The sequence below is a fragment of the Elephas maximus genome, chromosome 6, assembly GCF_024166365.1.
Source record: "Elephas maximus indicus isolate mEleMax1 chromosome 6, mEleMax1 primary haplotype, whole genome shotgun sequence".
Lineage (NCBI taxonomy): Eukaryota > Metazoa > Chordata > Mammalia > Proboscidea > Elephantidae > Elephas > Elephas maximus.
Window position 1 is genome coordinate 55408384 of NC_064824.1, and position 20278 is coordinate 55428661.

The following is a 20278-nucleotide window of genomic DNA, read 5'->3' on the forward strand; positions in this document are numbered from 1 at the left end:
AACCGCCTTTGCCTTATGCTAGGACATGAACCAGCTTCTTTTGTACTAAATTCTGTACTACAGCAACAATAAACAAGTTCAAAAGCAGGGCCAGGAAATTTCTACATCTTATACAGTTACTATTCCCTGAACCCTTAGAATGTGCCTGGCTTTGTGCAAGGTTCTTTGCCATATGCAATCCCATTTCATCCTTACAAAACCCTGTGAGGGGTACTGCATTTTTCCTGTTTTGGAGATGATTAAGTGAGGCACACAGATAGATATTAGGTGTGTGACATTGAGCAGGTTACTTAATCAGTGGTAGCACTGGGATTCAAAACCAGGATTACCTAACCTCAAAGGGCAGGCCTTTAGCCACTACATTACCTTACTTCTCTGTTTTGAAGGTTCTTCAGGCTCTGTGCACCTCACTATTTGCCTGAGAGTCTCCAGCGACTTTCTGCCCGTCACCCTTCTGTGGGCTGCGCTGCCCTCCTCAGTCACTGCTATTTGCTGTCACTCATCTTCTCCATTGCTGACCCCTGGTGCTTGCCGACTGGCAACTCGTTCACGCCACTGGGAGACCACTCTGGTCCTCCCTCAGCACTCACCTCTCCCATGCCTAGGGTCGATGCACCCCTTGCAGGCTGTTGCCCAAGCAATGACCATTTTCACTACCACATTTCATTAGATTTAAGTCGCCCTTGGCTGTTAACACCTATCCAATTTCCAAGATGTTAAAATGTGAAAAAAATTAAAATCTTTGCAATTAATGGATGAACGAAAGCATTTGCATTCTTTATGCACAAGGAGCTTGGATATGAGGAGAGTGAAGAAGAAATAAAAGACATCTGTGCTGGAACAGACAGATATTGCGTGTACAAAACCGGTCCTGTGCTCTCCATCAGCGTAAGTACTAATGGTTGCATTTCAGCAAGTCATCAGCAGGCGAGAGAAAAAGTGTAGATTTCTTCATATAGGAGTTCTTTTTTCCCTCTTGCTCTGCATTATTACACAATTAAACTAAGTGCCCATTATGACATTTATTGCTGGAAAAAGTCCTAGGGGCAGAACATAGCATTCAATGTCACTTTAGTTTATTAGTTACCACTTAGCTATTCAAGTTAGGGGAAAAAAAACCCTCAAAGTCCACCCCATCTTCACTTTAGTTTGTAACTGATTAACTCACCAGTAATTTTCTCTCTTACACACCTTAACCAACTTGGGAAGCACTGAGTTTTTAGTACACAGGGGCCAATGTTCAGCCTTGCCAACGTGGTGCAATTTAACACTATAATAAACTCACTGAAAAATGCATTTGCATGGAGCCCCTGTGAATTGCTCTCCTGCATTTAGAATATGGGTGTTAACAGCTCTGGACACACAGTGCACCAAGGCAAGATCAGAGTGGAATTATGTGCAATTTCAGGGAACGTGTAGACCATTTCCCAAGTGGACTCAGGTGGATACACTTAGGAAGGTGTATATGTGTGTATACCCAGTTTTCTTGCTAAGCTCGTTTCTCAGCACAGGGCTGTATTTCTAAGCAATGTCTCTAAGCTCCTCACATATCTGGATGCTGCATCTCTCAGAAGGGGCAGGAATTCCCCTGGCTAGGAATGTCAGGTGACTGGGAAGAGTCTATTGCAGAGGTGTGGCCGTTCTAAGGATCTGAGTTATGAGTGGTTGCTATGCCAGGGAGTAATCACCATCCTTTGATTTCTCACTAGTATCTGAAAATGGAAGGATGGGGATCATGGCTGGAAGGTTGGGGTAAGGAAGGAAAAATACATCATGCCCATGGAGCAGCTAAGCTCATCTCCCTTTTTTGCAAAGAATGCCCGAAGCCTGCTTTTGGCTCAAATGGGAGAATCCTTTCCTTTATTCATTTGTCCATTTATCAAACTATTACAGAATATCTACATTAGAAGGGAGCTGATTATCCCCTGGTCTTAGAAGACATTTTCTTACTAACTTTTGCTTGACTTTTATATTATAACTCTTTGTCCTTTTGTGTGCAGTCTAAATGAGTAAAGACAAAAAATAAGGTTCATAAAAATGTAAAGCTACCATGAACAAGCAGGGAAACTTCAGAGGAAGACATAAAAACAGCCACAGGCTGATCTTGCTGTCCTGTAAGGGAAAAAGAGCTGAAAAATGTATCACACCCAGAGGTCAGCCAGGAAGCACCAACGTAAATAATATCAAAACTTATTTTGATTTTGTGATTATCTTTTTCTTTATTTAGTATTTCAAACATTGTATCTGTTTTTTTTTTTTTTTTAATCTGGTTGCCTTATTTATAGTTTATTGATAAAAATTAGCTAATTAGAAAGTGGCATTACTAGGCAGACAGAAGATTTCCAATTGCAGCTCCTTCTTTGAAAATTCCTCATCTCTAGTAGCTGTTGAGTTGTGGGGTGGGGGGGCAAGGGGGCTGACTCTAGTGCAAATAGAAGTACATAAGCCCATTTGTCATTTTTATCACCATGCTGCATAATGAATGATACCCATAAACCCAACGAATGTCTGATTCAGAAGGAACCTAATCCATCAAATAACAATTCATCCTCTTAATTTACAACTGAAGAAAATAAGACTGGGAGAGTTTACTTGTTAGCAGCAGAACCAGTGCCAAAGCCCCAGACGTGTTAATCTTGGACGCACAAAGATGTAAGTTTGATTCCTGACACTGGGAGGATTATAATGCATTAGGAAGGCAGGGCGTATTCAATGGGAACCAAAACGGGGAACCCAGAGACTTCAGATTTCCTTAGCTTAGTATTTTTGATGGTGAGAAGAAGGGAACTAAGGTGAGAGCATCAAGGTCATGGCTCCATCATTTTCCAGACCTGTTAATGGGAGCATTAGTGGCAGGCATCACATCACTACCACGATGCCCCTGGTGCTTTTCTGCATACAAAGTGAGGGCTGCATTAAAGGAACACATTTGAATCTCTTTTGTTCTGTTAGGATGAAGTAGTCACCAATTCTAGACTTACCTCTGGCTACTACAAATTTTCTAGCATGGAGGATCTTTCTGGAGAGCTATTAGAACGTAGTACAACCATCAGGAGTCACCAGGGGCCTACCTATGGAAAACAGTGCCTACAGCAATTAGTTTTAAATTGCCAGATGGCCTATCACAGCTGGCGATGGAAACAGCGATGGTCAACAGAAACTGCTTCTTAGTGCCCCTCCTCAAGCGGTGCCCATTCTACCGGCCATACCTTAGTTACACCTCCGAGTGCTAAATCATCTGGCCTGTGTTCACCTCTGTTGTGATGACATCGATTCTAGTGTTCTAAATGCTGAGGAAAATCAGGGTTATGGTCACGACCTAACTTCCCCTACACATTCAGAATAACCTCCAAAATGTTAGGCGTGTATGTAACCCATGTTTCCACCCTAGTACCTTTCAGGGCTCACACAGAACTAACAGCAAGGAAAACGAGAGCAATGAAATGGATTTACTACCTCATTTAGTATGGTGGAGAGGACTAGTAGAGGCATGGCAGTCAAGCATAAATTTCCTCAAGATTAAGTCTATCGTGCAAAAAGCTCTTTTTTCAAAGCATCACCCTAAATAGCCCAGTGGAGAGATGAGAAATGGCACTGCCCTGACACACCTGAACACTATGCCATCCTTACTTTCTGCTCTTGATGATAAGGGCTGAACTCAACTGGCAGAGAGATGCTTCTCTCTAAGCCTCACAGATGGACACATCTATCAGCATGTCATGTAGGCATCAGTTAGAGATGACTTACATTTCCCTCAGCATTGGCAAAGTCTTAATGATTACGTAAATTTATCTGAAGTCTGTAAACTTGTAATGAAGGAAGAAAATATGTCCTGTGCGTGTGTCAGTTTGTGAGATGTATAATGACTTTCCCTTTTCTCTCCACTGCATGGTATGGGCATTCCCTCCGTTTCTATTATGCTTCATGAGTTCATTAAATTACTTTACCATGCTCGGTGCTGTGATGTTACCATTATCTGAAATGGTACATCAGGGGGAATAGGTGAGATGGATTGATTTCTATCATTAAAACCAAGTGATTTCAGCATACACGGTAGCTGCCAAAACCCACCAACATACTCATAAGGAGCTCTACCATATTATCTTTTTTTTTTTTCTCCAGGGAAACCTGGAGGGAGAAGAGCTATTGCTTATGTTGCCCAGGTGGTATTAGGTATTCACGTTGTTGTTGTTATTGTTAGCTGCCGTCAGGCTGGCCCCTGACTCACAGTGATCCCATGAGCAATGGAACTGACTCTTTGTTATCCATAGGGTTTCCATTGGCTGATTTTCAGAAGTAGATTGCCAGGCCTTTCTTCCTAGTCTTAGCCTGAAAGTTCTGCTGAAACCTTTTCAGCATTCTGCAGTATGCAAGTATTAACTGACAGATGGGCGGTGGTTGTGCTTGAGGTGCACTGGCCAGGAATCAAGCCTGGGCCTCCCGCGTAAAAAAAAAAAAAAAAACTTTTTTTTTTTTTTTAAATTCTACCACTGAGCTACCACTGCCTTCATAGGCATTCATAGGTAGAAAAATGTTAGGAAATATGTTTTGGAGGTGGCTTAGTTATCTAGCACTACTATAACAAATGGCTTTAACAAATAGTAATTTATTTTCTCACAGTTTAGGAGGCTAGAAGTTCAAATTCAGGGTGCCAGCTCTAGGGGAGCACTTTCTTTGTTGGCTCTGGTGGAGGGTCCTTGTCTTTTCAACTACCGTTTCCTTGTTCCTGGGAGAGCTCCATGTTGCTTGTCATCTATCTTCCCCCATCTCTGCTTTCTTAATCTGTTCCTTTTATATTTTGTAAGAGACTGGCTCAAGACACACCTTACACTAATCCTACCTCATTGACATAATGTGACAACCCATTCCCAAGTGGGATTATAACCACAGGCCTAAAAAACAGAACCAAAACCTGTTGCAGTAGAGTCGCTTCTGACTCAGCAGCCCTAGAGGATAGAGAAAAACTGCTCCATAGGGTTTCCAAGAAGAGGCTGGTGGATTTGAACTGCCAACCTTTTGGTTAGCAGCCAAGCTCTTAACCATTGTGCTACTAGGGCTCCCCTACAAGCACAGAGGTTAAGGATTTATAACATGTGTCTTCAGGGGACAAAATTCAATCTATGATAGGAGGTAAGAGTAAGTTTGAGTGAGTAAATTGTGAGGCTTAGGAATTTTATAAGTGACAGAATTGCTTTCATTTAAGAAAAAAAGATTTTCATTGTTTATCAGCAAAATTAGCAGACTGCATAGTTCTCAGGGAAATATCACTTTTAGTTCAAACAAGTGACCATATCCTTTCCTCAGCTGTCTTTTCCTCATCAATACCAGAAACAGACCAGGCTGGGCTTTTAGGCAAGGGCCAGAAGACCCTTTCTAACGTTTTCCCAGATCCTGTCCTCTCCCACTCTTCCTTGGTTGGCCAGCCAGTAAAGGGACCTTGTTTCTGTAGCCACCCTGGGCTGAGGTTTAGCTCAGTTTTTTGGTCTGTATTTTAAGTTTTGAGGAAGCCTTCTCTTTCTTCAGCCTTTTATAAAGGAGCAGATCTTGTTAGGGTCGTCAAACACAATACAGACAGAACATTATAACCGTAAAGGTTTGGTTGACAGAGTGACAGGAGTGAATGGGATTTACAAAAAAGGCTGAAATTTTGGCAGAAACAGTCTTAGAATTATACACTTTTGGAGCAAGAAGGGACCTCAGAAACTCTCAAAGAGCCAGAGAGGCAAAGTGATTTGAGCCAAAGTCTCAGAGCCACAGAGTGTCGAGTCAGGCTTCACTAGAATCAGGCACAGCCAAGAAGATTTTGGCCTTTCCACAGCCATGGCACAGAAATAAAGTCTAGTCAAGGCCCTCACATATGGGAGAAAGAAGGACATCTGTGGACATCCAGAGAAAGAAAAAAATCTTAGCAATCAGTGTTAGATCAGGCATCCATCTGGACTGCATTTCATGCAATAGTACTCCAGATAATCGTAGCAGGGAACAATGTAGTGAGGGATCAGACGGGTAACATTGTTACTAAGGTTTGCTTTTAATTCTTGGGTTGTGGGCTACAAAGGTCTATCTCCATAGCCCACACCCATGCAGTGTACCATCATCACTGTGTGGTTGCCGCTTGATATTAGTGAGGATCTAGCATGGACAAGGCACTTGGACCGTCTATTGCCCATGGCCTTGCATTCCAGGTCTTTTGTTCCATGGCACCATGATACATACAGCACACAGGTAATACCTGTATCACAGTGAAGGCTTATGAACGGTGAAAATTAAACCACTGTGTTCATGCAAACACCTTTGTTTTGAAGTTTTGTCTTCATTCACAACTCTTAGCTAATTAGTTAGATGTGTTTGTTTTGTGTTAAGCAGCATTACATTTAGGGATAAAAGAGTTACAGCTTTTTTCTTTGCTGACATTCCCATTCATTAGATGAACCAACACAGCTTGATGAGGATAGAGTACTTGGTTAAATAATATTTTGGCCTTTGAGAGATTTAACTATGACATAAATTCTCTAATGCAACTACATATTAAGATGGCATGTGAATAATACCATTTTTGATACACACATTTTAACTTCCTTGTCAATCATTTTCCTATTCTAGGGACATTGTGAACAATTTAAGGATCTACTTTTTGACTTGTTTAAAAAGTCTGACCCACCAAGGCTCTATCATCAGAGGTCACTTTGGGTTTCTAGATGGATCTTCTAGAGTGTTCTGTAATTAAGTCTACTTTGATCAATATTGCAATTTATACCACCCAGAAGGATATGCCTATGCTCTATGTAAGGGGTTGACAAACTTTTTCTGTAAAAGGCCAGATAGTAAACATTTTAGGCTTTGCAGGTCATGTAGCTTCTATTGCAACATCTCAAGTCCCCCACTGTAACGTGAAACAGCCACAGATGATATGTAAATGAATGGGTATGGCAGTGTTCCAATAAAACTTTATTTACAAAGATAGACAGTGAGCTGGATTTGGCCCATGGGCCATAGTTTGTGGACTTCCACTCTTTGGTATCTTTGTGGAAGCATTCATTCATTCAACAAAATTTCACTGAGTACCAATAATGTGACAGGCACAGTGCTAGACCTGGGAAAATAGCAATGAACAGACATTGTTCATTTCATGCCTTTATAGAGCTTATAGTCTACCAGAGAAATAGATAAACAAATGGGTAATTACAAAACATATGAAGAGGGTTAGGGCAGAGAGAATCTACTGTGCTATTAAGACATATCCCCTTATCCAGGCTGTAAATAGAAATCAGAATGGGTCAAAGGTTGGGTCAAAAGATGGGCCTGGAGAAATGTAATGTAACCATCTGTGTTGCTTTTTAATTTTCCTTTGGTTTTCCCTCTATGGATTCAGGCCTATTAAAGAAAGTGACTTAAGCTGACCCCTGAAGGATGAGTTGGTGTTAGTCAGATGAAAGGGGGTTGGGAAGGATGAGAGAGAAGTCCAGGCAGGGAGAAAAACAGCTGGGAGAAAGCGGTTGCCCAAATAAGCCTGAGTCCATGAGCAAGCCAGACTTTGCAGCAATGGAAGGTCAGCCAAGAGGCCTAATTTGCATAATGTCAGGGAGGGGCAGGGAGAGCGGGAATGGATGATGAGAATCAGGAGGAAGAGAGGATAGATATGCAAAAAAAAAAAAAATTACAGTAATCAAGGAGTTGCAGAGAAGATTAAATATCAAGTAGTCACATCCCTTTATGAAAGCTACTTGCTGACAGGCTCATCTAGTTTATTCCTGACCTAATTTATTCAGATTTGGGCCTGAAGGCCAATACTAATTTGCATGTCCAAGAGTCGTGTTTGTCTTGAAATCTAAACCCCATCACATGGTAAATGTGAATCTGGAAAGACAGCAAATGTAAATGCCTATTCAGAATGTTATTATTTAATTGCACTTGGAAAAGAAGATCATTTTCAAGATGAAAATAAGAATTATTATTAGCAACTAGAATTATTGTTGGCGGAATAAGTTACATGCTATGTTTCAAAAGTCAACTCTAAATGGCATGCTTCTGTAATCACTTCGTTTATTCCCACACTGCAGGGATTGCACCAGGGTCTGCTGTCACGGATAGAGCCATAGACTCCTTCTTTAAGCCCCAGTTTGAACAGGTAATCTTGGACCACATCATCACCTGAGGTACTGAACTTGACAAGGACCTGGCTGAGCAGCTATTCAATTGTAGCAAAGAAATCCTCAACTTTCCAACCCTCATTGGACGTACAATGTGTACCTATGATTTTTATGAAGGTGAGAATGATTTATAAATTGTGAAAGCAACAGGACACTGCCTGCAAGTCTTTGTTATTCAAATGCGTAACTTATATTAAAAACTCCACTTCAGCAAAATTAATCATTGGGGATTTAAAAAGGAACTGAAACAGCCTTTTCCACTTACTAAACACAGGAACATAAGGATCTAATAAGCAGCAGAGAAACATCCATAATGAATTTATATTGAGAGTGGGTTTAATCCTCCAAGAACAAATTGAATACTAAAATGCAATTAGTGATGTTAGCAAAATCTATCTCTGTTTATGCCTTTAATTTAAATCAGTGACTCTGGAAGAAGGAAAATATGCTAATACTATGTTTCTGCCGTTCAGGGGTACCCCAAAAGGGATCTGGTGCCCAGGAAAGAGTGGGGGCCAGGAAATGGGGAGAAGTGTTAGGGGGAGGAATGCCCAGAGGGATGGGGTAGCCTTGGAATGATCCTTCAACCTCTTGGCCAGGAGTAAAGGATCTTCAAATCAAGTTTAGAGACAAATTAAAGGTGATTGCCAAGTTGCAGCTCTTGCTACAAGGGGTAAGGGACCAAATCTCAAGGACAGACCCTGCTCATTTTGAAAGAAAGAATCTAAACATAGTTGGTTGCCTTTGGAGGTACCAACTTGGTATCACCTTGAAGGGCATTCTGAAAATCTTGTGTTTTCAGTGTAGTTGTGTTTGAGTATTTCCACATGAAAATGATAAGTTACTTTCTTTTATTTTCCCTTCGGATCAAAATTAGGGCACTATATTGAATTTAATTTTGATTGAATTTTAAAAATTAGATAGGTTAAATCATCTATAAATTTTACTTCAAGTTAGTAAAGATGGTATCATCCCATAATTGTTATAAAATAGGAGGGGTGTAGGTCTGTTAAGGTTGAGATCCACTGCCCTAGGTCACTGCTCCATAGTCCGTTCATCTGAAAGTTCACCATGGGTTTAAGCAGAGCTTGCAAATGGCGAGCTGCTGGAGTCAAACTGAGACATGTTTTCTTTGGACAACAATTGTGATTTAACCAACATTTGTACTTTCTGGAGATTTCATAAAAGAATCCAGATTTTTGGCTTCTTCAAATAACATAACATAGCATAAAATATAATGTATGTTTTATGTATGGTAGTCCTGCACACCTGGGGCTGTATCCACTGGAGGGGAGAGGAAGCTACCCCCTTCAGACTGGGCCGGCCCTTTAATTTCCCTGGCACTCTTTGACATTACCTGAGTGGTGTCTGGGACATCTGAGTTTGCTTCAGCTTAAACAACACTTGCATGAGAGGTGTTGGCAGGCAACCATAAGGAGAAGGGAATTAGGAGAAACAGTCACGGTAGAAGTAGCATGAAAGAGATAAAGGGAGAAAAATCACAGGAAGTCAACAAAGAGAAAACTGTTAAATTTGTGGAGGGTGACAGAATGCTATTAGCCCACCTGCTTCAGTCCAAGCCTTTCTTGGGAGTGGGGTGTGGAGAAAAGGTATGCTCCTAGGTGTGTACAGGTGGAGGAGGAATGATAGACCAGGCTTTTCTCTGCCTTCTTCTCTCTTCATTAGTTGCTACAGGTGAAATTAAGTGATAAATGAACATTGAGAGTAGCTGGGAAAGGGAAAGTGATCACAGAGGAGTGGCATGTATTCTGAGAGGTGTGCGGAAGGGACCAAGGTGGATGGGCTGATTACCTGTCTGTGGCTACAATGTCATGGTGGGCATAGGGAGCTGCTGTGTCCAAACCACTACCCTCATCCTCAAGTAGCTTATGAGCATCACTGAGGTCTGAAGGCCCTTCTTCTCCCCAGCACCTCTCCCTCAGCAATTCCCCCCAGTCATTGAAGCAACCTGAGATAACCCTCAAAGGGCAGAGCCCTCAGTGATGCCCTAGGCCACAATGCCCTGGGTCAGCCACTCTGTGGTCACTTTTTCCAGAGCTGGGGCCCTCAGTGCCATGGAGACACTTCCCTCCACACAAGACTCTTGCGCTGGCACAGCCTTGCTCCATGGTCCTCTGACTGGAAGATTCAGATGGTTGTGTTTACCTCCCTGGGGAGCAGGCTTGTCAGTGACGCCACTGCCATCTTGGATGGATATCAAGTCATTCAATGTCTTCCATTCTCTTTCAGGCCAGGGTTGATTAGATAGAGTGTTGTGCTGTTTTTCCAGAGGAAAAAAGTTAGATTACTTGAAGGGAGCATATAAAGCCGGTGTCAGGAAATTGAAATGGAATCTACAGTGTTTGCAGCCATGTGTGGACTTTGTGGTCTAAAAGGTAATCTTTCCATGAATGCTTGGGGTCAAATTCTCCTCTTTTGCATAGGTTTTTTTCACTCTTTAGGAGAAGAAAAAGGGCTCCAGCTATATATTACTTTGGGTTGAATGCTTGCCTTATGGTTGCTTGTGTTCATAATATGCATTGTCTCAGAATGTCTTGTGAGTTGGCAGGATATTACTCCCATTACGCAAATGAAGAAACCCAGCCTCCAGGGTCAAGTGGTTGGCCACGGTCACTAGCTAGTGGGTTATGCAACCAGGACTTGACAGCAAGTTTAGTTTTCTTCATCCTGGTAGTGGCTGCCATTTTCTATTAAAATTGAATTTATTGAGGCAGGATGCAAATAAAATATTCCTAAAATAATCCCTCAAAAACATCAGAGCAGTAGTGTGTTTTTAAAGTTAACTTACATGCAGTTTTACTTTTCTTCTCATTTTGAAAAATTTCAAAAATACGGAAGATGAGAGAATAATATACCTATATAACCTTCACCTACATTCAACAATTTTTAATATTTTGCCACCTTTGTGCTTGCTCTCACCAAACTCACACACACACGCACACACACACACACACACACTTTTTAAAATGAATAAAATGAATTGCAAGCATGCTCATACCTTAGTTCTAAGGACCTCAGCAGCGTCTCCTAAGAAGGACATTCTCCTAAAGACCACAATACCATTATCACACCTAAGCAAAGCTAAGAGAAGCAAAAATAACGTCATAACATCACCTAATACCCATTCCATATTTAAATTTCCCCAATTTTCCAAAAAATGTCTTTTTAACTATAAAACTTATCCAATATCCAAGCAACTTCATACATTGTACTACATGTTTGTTACAACTCTGTACTGTTGTTATCTAGAATAGTCTCCGCACCTTTCTTTTTTTTCCCACGTGACATTCATTGCCTTTTTTTTTTTGGAAGAGTTGAGCCCTTTATCTGCAGGTTGCCCCACTTTCTGTATTTCTCCGTTAATTTTTTCATTCTGCTGTTGAACATGTTGCTCTATACCACGTGGTTCCTGTAAACTGGAGGAGGAGTTACAGGGTCTGGGCTGTGCTTTAACAGGCTCGCTCTGGCTGCTGAGTTGAGGAGATCCTGACAAGCTCAAGGGAGAGGAGTTAGGTGGCTATTACAGTAGTCTAGGTGAGAGATGATGAATCAGGGTGACAGCAGTGGAAGTAGCCAGATTCTGGGTAACTTTAATGGCAAGCCCGTAGGATTTGCTGACAATGTGATGTGAATGGTGAGAGAAAGAGAGTGTCAGGAATGACTTCCCGGTTTTCATCCTCAACAACTAGAAGGACGGCATTACCATAATTGCGATAGAGAAAAGTCGATGAGGATTTGGAGGTAGAGAAAAAAAAAACCCAGTGCCGTCGAGTCAATTCTGACTCATAGCGACCCTATAGGACAGAGTAGAACTGCCCCATAGAGTTTCCAAGGAGCGCCTGGCAGTAGAAATCCAAATAAGGAGCCCTGGTGGCCCGACGGTTAAACTCTAGGCCGCTAACTGAAAGGTTAGTGTTCAAGCCCACCCAGCAGCTCCATGGGAGAAAGACCTGGTGATGTGCTCCTGCAAAGACTGCAGCTTGGAAAACTTCATAGGGCGGTTCTACTCTGTCACATGGGCTCACTATGAGCCAAAAATGGACTCAACGGCATCTAACGACGACAACAGCAGGCAACAAATTGGAGGCCAAGTAAGAAGCTGGATTTATGAATCTGAAGTTTAGGCAAAAGTCTTGGACTGGAGAAGTTGAAAGAGTGTTTTAAAATAATCAAAAAACCCTTTGCCGTCAAGTCGATTCCAACTCGTAGCGACCCTACAGGACAGAGTAGAACTGCCCCATAGGGCTTGTTTCCAAGAAGCAGTGGGTAGATTCGAAATGCTGACCTTTTAGTTAGCAGCCAAGCTCTTAACCACTGCACCACCAGAGTTCCCCCACAGGCATATAGGTGGCATTTGAAGCCATACAACTGATAAGATCACAAAGAGGGTAAGTGTAGACACAGGCAAGACGAGGTCCCTGCATCCAAGTCAATTGGCATAATAAAATCCATTAACAAAACATTCTGCATTCCACTTTGAAGAGTGGCATCTGGGGTCTTAAACGCTAGCAAGCAGCCATCTAAGATGCATCAATTGGTCTCAACCTACCTGGATGAAAGGAGAATGAAGAACACCAAGGACACAAGGTGATTACGAGCCCAAGAGACAGAAAGGGCCACATGAACCAGCGACTGCATCATCCTGAGACCAGAGGAACTAGATGGCGCCTGGCTACAACCGATGACTGCCCTGACAGGGAACACGACAGAGGGCCCCTGAGGAAGCAGGAGAGCAGTGGGATAAAAAAAAAAAAAAAAAAAATTGACCCCAAATTCTCATAAGACCAGACTTAATGGTCTGACTGAGACTGGAAGGACTCCAGTGGTCATGGCCCCCAGACTTTCTGTTGGCCCAGGACAGGAACTATTCCCGAAGCCAGCTCTTCAGACATGGGTTGGACTGGACAATGGGTTGGAGAGGTATGCTGGTGAGGAGTGAGCTTCTTGGATCAGGTGGACACTTGAGACTATGCTGGCATCTCCTGCCTGGAGGGGAGATGAGAGGGTGGAGGGGGTTAGAAGCCGGCAAAAAGGACACGAAAAGAGAGAGTGGAGGGAGAGAGCGGGCTGTCTCATTAGGGGGAGAGTAAGTGGGAGTGTGTAGCAAGGTGTATATGGATTTTTGTGTGAGAGACTGACTTGATTTGTAAACTTTCACTTAAAGCACAATAAAAATTATTTAAAGAAGAAGAAGAAGAGGTCCCTGGTTAAAAGTTTAAAGTTTGGGGAGGTGAGCGAGTCCTGGCAAAGGAGTCTTGAGGGGTGGCCGGTGCAGCTGGCAGCATACCAGGAGAGTACAGGGGCCTGAAGCCCAAAGGAGCAATTTCAAGGAAGAAGCAAAGAATTACAGCACAATAATGCTTCTTTCTATCACAAGTGCAGTTAGAATTCCAACGCTGGTCCTTATAGGCAGTCAATTTTAATATACACAGCTACAAACAAAAAGGTACATAGTAAATGTCTAAAAGTACATTTTAGAAAAAAGCTATCGGTTATGACTCATAAGAAGAGATGAACTGTAGGGCCGCTGTCCTTAATCACTTCCATCTCTCAGAGGAGATTACATGCAACCCTTCATACCGTATAGGTGAAGAGCAGCCAAGACATTTTTGCCCTCTTTATAAGGTCACTGTTAATGTCCCCATTCAGAGACTCAATAATACCTGTTTTCTTCTCCATAAATTAGTAACAGCAGGAGCAACAGCTACGTACAGCTAGACACTGGCTGAGAAGCAGTCCAATCAACACACAGCCTGCAGGGACACCTGGATTCAGGTATTGCTGCTTTAGGAAATGCCTCCTCACATTTTTTTAAATTACAAAAACAAGTGATTCCTTGACTCATGCCTCCATTTGGTAGCCCATTTAAAAAAAAAAAAAAATTTTATTTTTTTTTTACTTAGACATGGAGTCCCTGGGTGGTGCAAACAGTTAGTACACCTGGCTGCTAACCAAGTTTGGTGGTTTGAATCCACTCAGAGGTGCATCGGAAGAAAGCCCTGGCAGTCTATTTAAAAAAAAAACCTCAGCCATTGAAAACCCTACGGAGTGAGTCTGACACACATGAGGCTGCCACGAGTTGAGGTAGACCAGATGGTAACTGGACCGGTTCAGTTCAACACAAAACTCCTAATTACAGGATGTGCCGCGCTGCTGTAAGTTTTATCATGCCCATCAATTTTTACTTAAGAGGTGCTGACTGCCATTCAGGGAGAGCTCTGTGCTTGTGAACCCTGGACCCAAGTCTGCCTCTTCTAAGGATGGTGCAGACACAAACTTTGCAGAAGCTATTCTCTTATGAGGGTGTTGCTCTACTTGCTGAAATCTTCGCGACCTCGCTGTCTGTGTCGTCTGCATGTAACCCTGCTGGATGCTTTCCTCTTCTACCTGTCTGTGGTTCCTGACCCCTGCTGTGTCCTCCTTTTCTGCCACTGCTGCAGCTGCTGGTAGCTGGCTTCAGCCTGCCAAGAGCTCTTTTCCAGGCTGCTGCTGCTGCTGCTTTTTCACTGGGCTGACCCCCTCTGGGCTGCCAACACTCACACTTACAGTTGCATCTGTAACTCTGTAATTCTGTGTTCTTGGAATTATTCTTTCTGAATTTCTTCATGATGGTGGTGGCTCTTTATTTCCCTCAGGAACTACTGTTTTAAAAGATAGATTCCTGCTACAGTGCCTGCTGGAGGATCAGCCACCAAGGTAACAAAAACCCCTTTCCTAGGATACTAAGGTGTTTCCAGGCCACATCACCACTTCATAACATCCTTCCCCCACAGTGGGGAAGCTTGCAAGCTGGCACTAGGCACCTTTTGATTGTAACCCACTTATAGCCCACTCTGTGTGAGCCTGAAAAGCTCACTTTGGGCAAGGGCTAAGAGTGAATTCACAAGCAGCTGTTGAAATATAGAGGGATATAGGGAGGATAAACCAATGGTAAGCAACATTGGAAAATAGGTTTCATCTGGCACCAGGAACTCAAGGATCACCGGCAGCCATTGGCCTCCCGGGTGGTGGCCCACCTCACCCTCTTTCTCCAGCAGCTTTCTCTAACAGCCTTTTCTGTCCCTTTAATACTACCAGATGACTGGATATTCAATGTAGATTCATACTAAAATGATGATGGCTCATGGTTTCAGCTTAGATATAACAACCTCTTATTATTTTAAGGGCTACTAGAGATCCATTGTCCTAACTCAAAGGAGTCATGAGTTAGGACCTATGTAGAGACAGATCTTTCTCCATCCACCTGGCACAAGGAGGTCTTGGGTCTATGTGGATTACTACTTTTTATCTTTATAGTTAATATCAGGTTCTGCCACTGTGTATTAATTAGGGGTTAATTTAATTGGAGTATATTAATCTGGAATTATACATATTAAACAATAAATAATGCCAGCCAAGCATTTTTATTCTTTTTGATTTGTATTTTAGAATCTTCAGTTTGCCCATGTTCACTGTGATACATGGAATGGCATGAGTTCTCAGTCATTCCACTGACACTGGAGCTCCCAGGTGATCTGGCCCAGTCCACTCCTTGGTCCTTATCTCCTGCCACCCCTCACCCCCATTGCCTACTAGGCTCCAACATTGGCTTATTTTGATTTCTGTAACATGCCAAGCATGTTCCTGTCTTAGGACGTTGCTCTGGCTATTACCTCTCCCTGAGTTTCCTATCCTTACTTTCCATGACTGGCTACTTCAGGCCATTCAGATCTCAGCATAAATCTCATCTATTCAGAGAAGCAGTGCACGACTACTTAAGCTAAACTCACTCATTTACAGTCATGTTATTCCACTTTACTTCTCAGCATTACATTTACTACATAGCTTTTTTAAAAACATATTAATTTATGTATTAATTTATGAACAAGTAATTCCCAACTTACAATGGGGTTCCGCTCCTATGACTTTGTTGTGACATAAGTCCAGTACGTCATTTTTTTTTTTTTTAGTTTTTGTTATTGCTGCTTTATTATCTTTAGAAATCTGATCTTTAGTTGTCTTTGGGGCTTGGAAATATCGTACATAAACTTACAGATACGATGACTTCAGCAAATTATGTGATGCAGCAGTGTGTACTACATATTACTAATGATAAGACGTGTAAAAATCCAAAATAAAATGGATGATCAGAAGTACAGTTCGTTGTAAATTGATGCATCGTAAATTGGGGACTGCTGGTATATTAATGCATGAAGGTATGTATTTGTCATTTCTCTTCCTTAAAATATACCTATTTCTACTTTACATTTATTGGCCAACCACACCCTCCCCCCACGAGGCATTTTCATAAGTGCTGCTATGCCAATGTTTTTTACATGTTGCTGGAAAAAAATTCAGCACAGTGTGCTTACGAAAATACCTCGCAGGAGTAGAAGGCGCACATTACTTACGTAAAAAACATGGTAAGTTCCGTGAGAGCAAGGGCCTTGTCATTTTCATTGCATATTTCTAACACTTAGAATAATGCCTGTTACAGGATCATTCAATAAATATTTGCTGGATGAGAATCAATGAACAAATGAGTGAAAAGTATGGCTACTGTATTCTCCTTTGCCATCGGAAATGGCAAACTCAATTGGATCCTTCATTCCACAGCCATATTGATGGTTTGGAATTGTGTAAAAGACTTAGGAAGAGGTAAAGCCTTAAACTTGAGCCTCACTTAGCCCTAAGGTCCATGCAGATTGTTTCTCTGCTGTATCTGCAGCCCCTGGGCCTTGAGAGCCCTATGGATATGTGAAGGCGGACAAACTCCCTGTAATGAGGTCACCAACACCCATTAGTCACTGTTGCTATCCTGAGCTCCTTAGCCTAGAAAAAAGTAGTGGGAATCCAATGTTGCTTTAACCACATTATTTTATATCCATAGGCTGAACCTTCAGAGTAATACAGTCTCACTGTATAATGCTGAATAAATGCTTTCATCTATCATTTTATATTACGCATATATCTGTCCCTTTTTTAAAGCAAAATCTACTTCAACTAAAACCCTAACATTGTGATTAAAGATGGTAATCCTTTTGCACTGCGAGGTTGCAATAAGTATGTTCAATTTGTAGCCAGTTTTCAAAGACATTGCTGGCTTTTGACATGCACTTGTTTGCATGCTAGTATACAAAACTTACTACCCATCTCAGATTAGGCTTTGCTGAAACCTGCTCTATGTCTTTAGTTGTTTATGGTCCTAATGGTGGTTTTTCTTTAAAGTAAGGGAAGAATTCAGTCTTCATAATATTACTTTATTACAGTTCAGTGAAAGGGAGCAGAATGTTGACTTTAATTCCATTTTTATATTTTTCTGCTGGTGCCAGCAATAAAGGATACTGGGCTCTGGGAACTGCGCAGTGATCATGGATAAACTCAAAAGATATTACAACAGGATTAAAGATTTCTATTCAGTCTGGAGCTGAAACATTTCTTGACCCTAAAATGAAAGTCAGAATTTTGATAAATTACGTAAAAATGTGAGGCAACTAATCCCCTCTCTCTTCATCCTCACAAGAGAAAAAGAAATTATGGCTCAGAGAGGTTAAGTAACTTTCCCAAGTTCTCACAGCTAATAAATAGCTGAGCTGGAATTTGAACACAACTCTGACTCAAGACCCCTTTGGACTGGGCTGTGCTGCTTCTTCCCAGCAGCCTCACCGTGGGTTCATAGTCTCTTGACAGAGCCTGCACCATTGAAATGTCGATGCTGATTTTTCTACTTTAAAATTGTGAACAGGCACATGATAAAAATTTTTTATATATTTGTTGATATGAGTCTCACACTCTTACCGATACGGTGAAAAAAAGGTGAGATTGTGCACTGCAAATTAGTAAGTAAGCACAAGTAAGCCTGCATATCTTGCTTATTGGGTAATCCGTCCCTGACTAGATCTGAGATCTCCAGTCTCCTGTGAAAAGCCATCCCAGCTCTGACTTCATCAGATTCTCGAAGGGGCCATAAAAGATAGCTCAGAGTTCCTGGTGCAATTCAAGGGGTATACGGTTCCATGTTCAGGCTTCTGTATTCCCATTATATCCCAGGTTGAGGTCAGTTTGCTGGCAACCTCCTTAGTGACAGCTATGCCGCTAAGTGTCCTTCCACAGGAGCCACCTTCCCTGCTTGCTGGAGGATTATGGTAGCAAAACTGTCAGGCTTAATTTCAACAAATTGTTTTGGGTAATTAGTCCCTTTTAATTGCTCATGGAAATAGTAATTTTAGGTGACAAGATTATTGTATACTGCTGGTTAATGTGTTCTCCAGGGTCAAGAAAACACCACTGAGATTGCTAGGACCTGTTCTTTTCCATCTTTGGCATCACCCTTGAAATCACCAGAGAAGACATCTAGGAAAGTCAGTTCCTGCGCTGTGAAAAAGAAGTACAGAGCACTGGTTTCCTTTTAGCTTTCTGCCAAGTGAAGGATTAGAGCCGGACTTTCAACTTTTCCCTGCTACTGCCAGCCCGTGTCAGGCTCCACAGACTTGCTGATCTTTAACTTGAAAAGCTGGAGGAAGTTTCCAGTTCTCCCATTTGCTTGTTTACCTTTTCAGCCAAGCTGCTTTACAATCCAGTGGATTTTAAATAAATAGGGTCCCAGCTGATGAAATATTAGACACAGCTCAAGGTGAATATTTTTGTTGCTTTTCACTTCACTGAACAAAAGGGTCAGTTTGACCCATAGGTCAAGGCTGGTTTGCCCAATGGTTCACTGTGTGCCGGCTCAGGGGAGGAGTGGATGGAAGGTGGAGAGCTTGTCTCAGCAGTTAAGGAAGCTGGGAATTGATTGGCTCTTTACTTTTTTTTTTACTAGCTTTATTTTATTTTATTTTTTTTAGCTTTGTCACACTGCATCATTTATTTGACCTCACTGAATCCTCATTTAATCATCTGTCAAAAGGGGATAAAAATAATATCCAGTTCATCTCTTAGTTGTAAGGATTAAATGATATAAATGCCTGACATATAGCAAAAACTAAGACAAACTCCCAAAAAAATAGCATCTATTTTAATTACAGGACATTTCTCCTTCCCAAATCCAGGTCTTCTGAAGGAGTCTGAAGTACTAGAAAGGTAAAAAAAAAAAAAAAAACTACACTCACATCCAACTCCATCTCCATGCCCTCAAAGCTTGTTAACAGAGACACATTTTATCCCAGAGGCACTGAATTCTTTTTTATAAATGCTGCATTTGAAGACAGAGATTATTACAACTACTGGCAATTCAAAGTGGTTAACATTGATTTCAACGTGCACAACCACATGACTTGAAATCACAGATTTGACAGGAAATTGACAATCAAGAATTTGCATAGAGTCCATTTCTTCTCTCTGGCTCTTCCTAAAGTAACAAAACCAAAGACATTGTCCTCATGGTGACTTTTCAAAAAAAAAAAAAAAAAAGTTTCCATGTTTTTTTTAAATGTATTTTTGTTCTTTTTTTTAAACAAAAAAAATTTCCCTAGGTCTACAGGGACAATAGAACTATAGTCCTATAGTTATTTATAATGAAATTCTATCCCCATTTTTTAGAGATTAAATGCTAATAAATTTGTTCTTCCATGGAGCTGATTCTTGTGTTTAAGTACTTCGTTTTATATTTTTCTTCAGGAATTTCATGAGGGTCAACACTCACTCACCTTTACTGTCATTTCCCGAGGTCAGCTTTCCGTAGCTCTTCTGTGTTTACTTCACTCTTCAAACATACAGGTTTCTGCAAGGGCTGCAGCAGATGAATTCAAATATCTCGCCAAGGAGTAAAAATGGCACCTCAGGAATAATGGCAAGAACACCAGTTATATCCTCAAGTAAGAAGAGCCTTCTCTAAGAACTGGACGTATGATAGAAACTTAGAGTTTGTGCCTCTTGGCTGCCAAAGATCTCTCCTTGTTCTTATCCTGGACCTGTTGTTTTCCTGAGCCTTCAGTTAACCAGTTATCAGGAAGGGGAAAAAGGAGGAGTGTAATAATAATTACCTGCCACCCATCTGTCAGTTTGTCATACTGCGGTGGTTTGTGCATTGCTATGACGCTGGAAGCTATGCCACTGGTATTTCAAATAATAGCAGAGTCACCCATGGTGGACAGGTTTCAGCAGAGCTTCCAGACTAAGACTAGGAAGAA

General features: G+C 41.6%; 1 protein-coding gene across 1 annotated transcript in view; it reads left to right on the forward strand.

Moving 5' to 3' along the window:
* UPP2 (uridine phosphorylase 2) overlaps positions 1 to 20278 on the forward strand; it is a 33467-nt gene that overhangs the window by 11496 nt on the left and 1693 nt on the right. Inside the window, 6 exon segments of the mRNA XM_049888755.1 lie at positions 387 to 524; positions 767 to 888; positions 3888 to 4002; positions 8061 to 8267; positions 10401 to 10487; positions 10490 to 10546. Of these exon segments, the coding sequence (XP_049744712.1) occupies positions 387 to 524; positions 767 to 888; positions 3888 to 4002; positions 8061 to 8267; positions 10401 to 10487; positions 10490 to 10546 (726 nt within the window).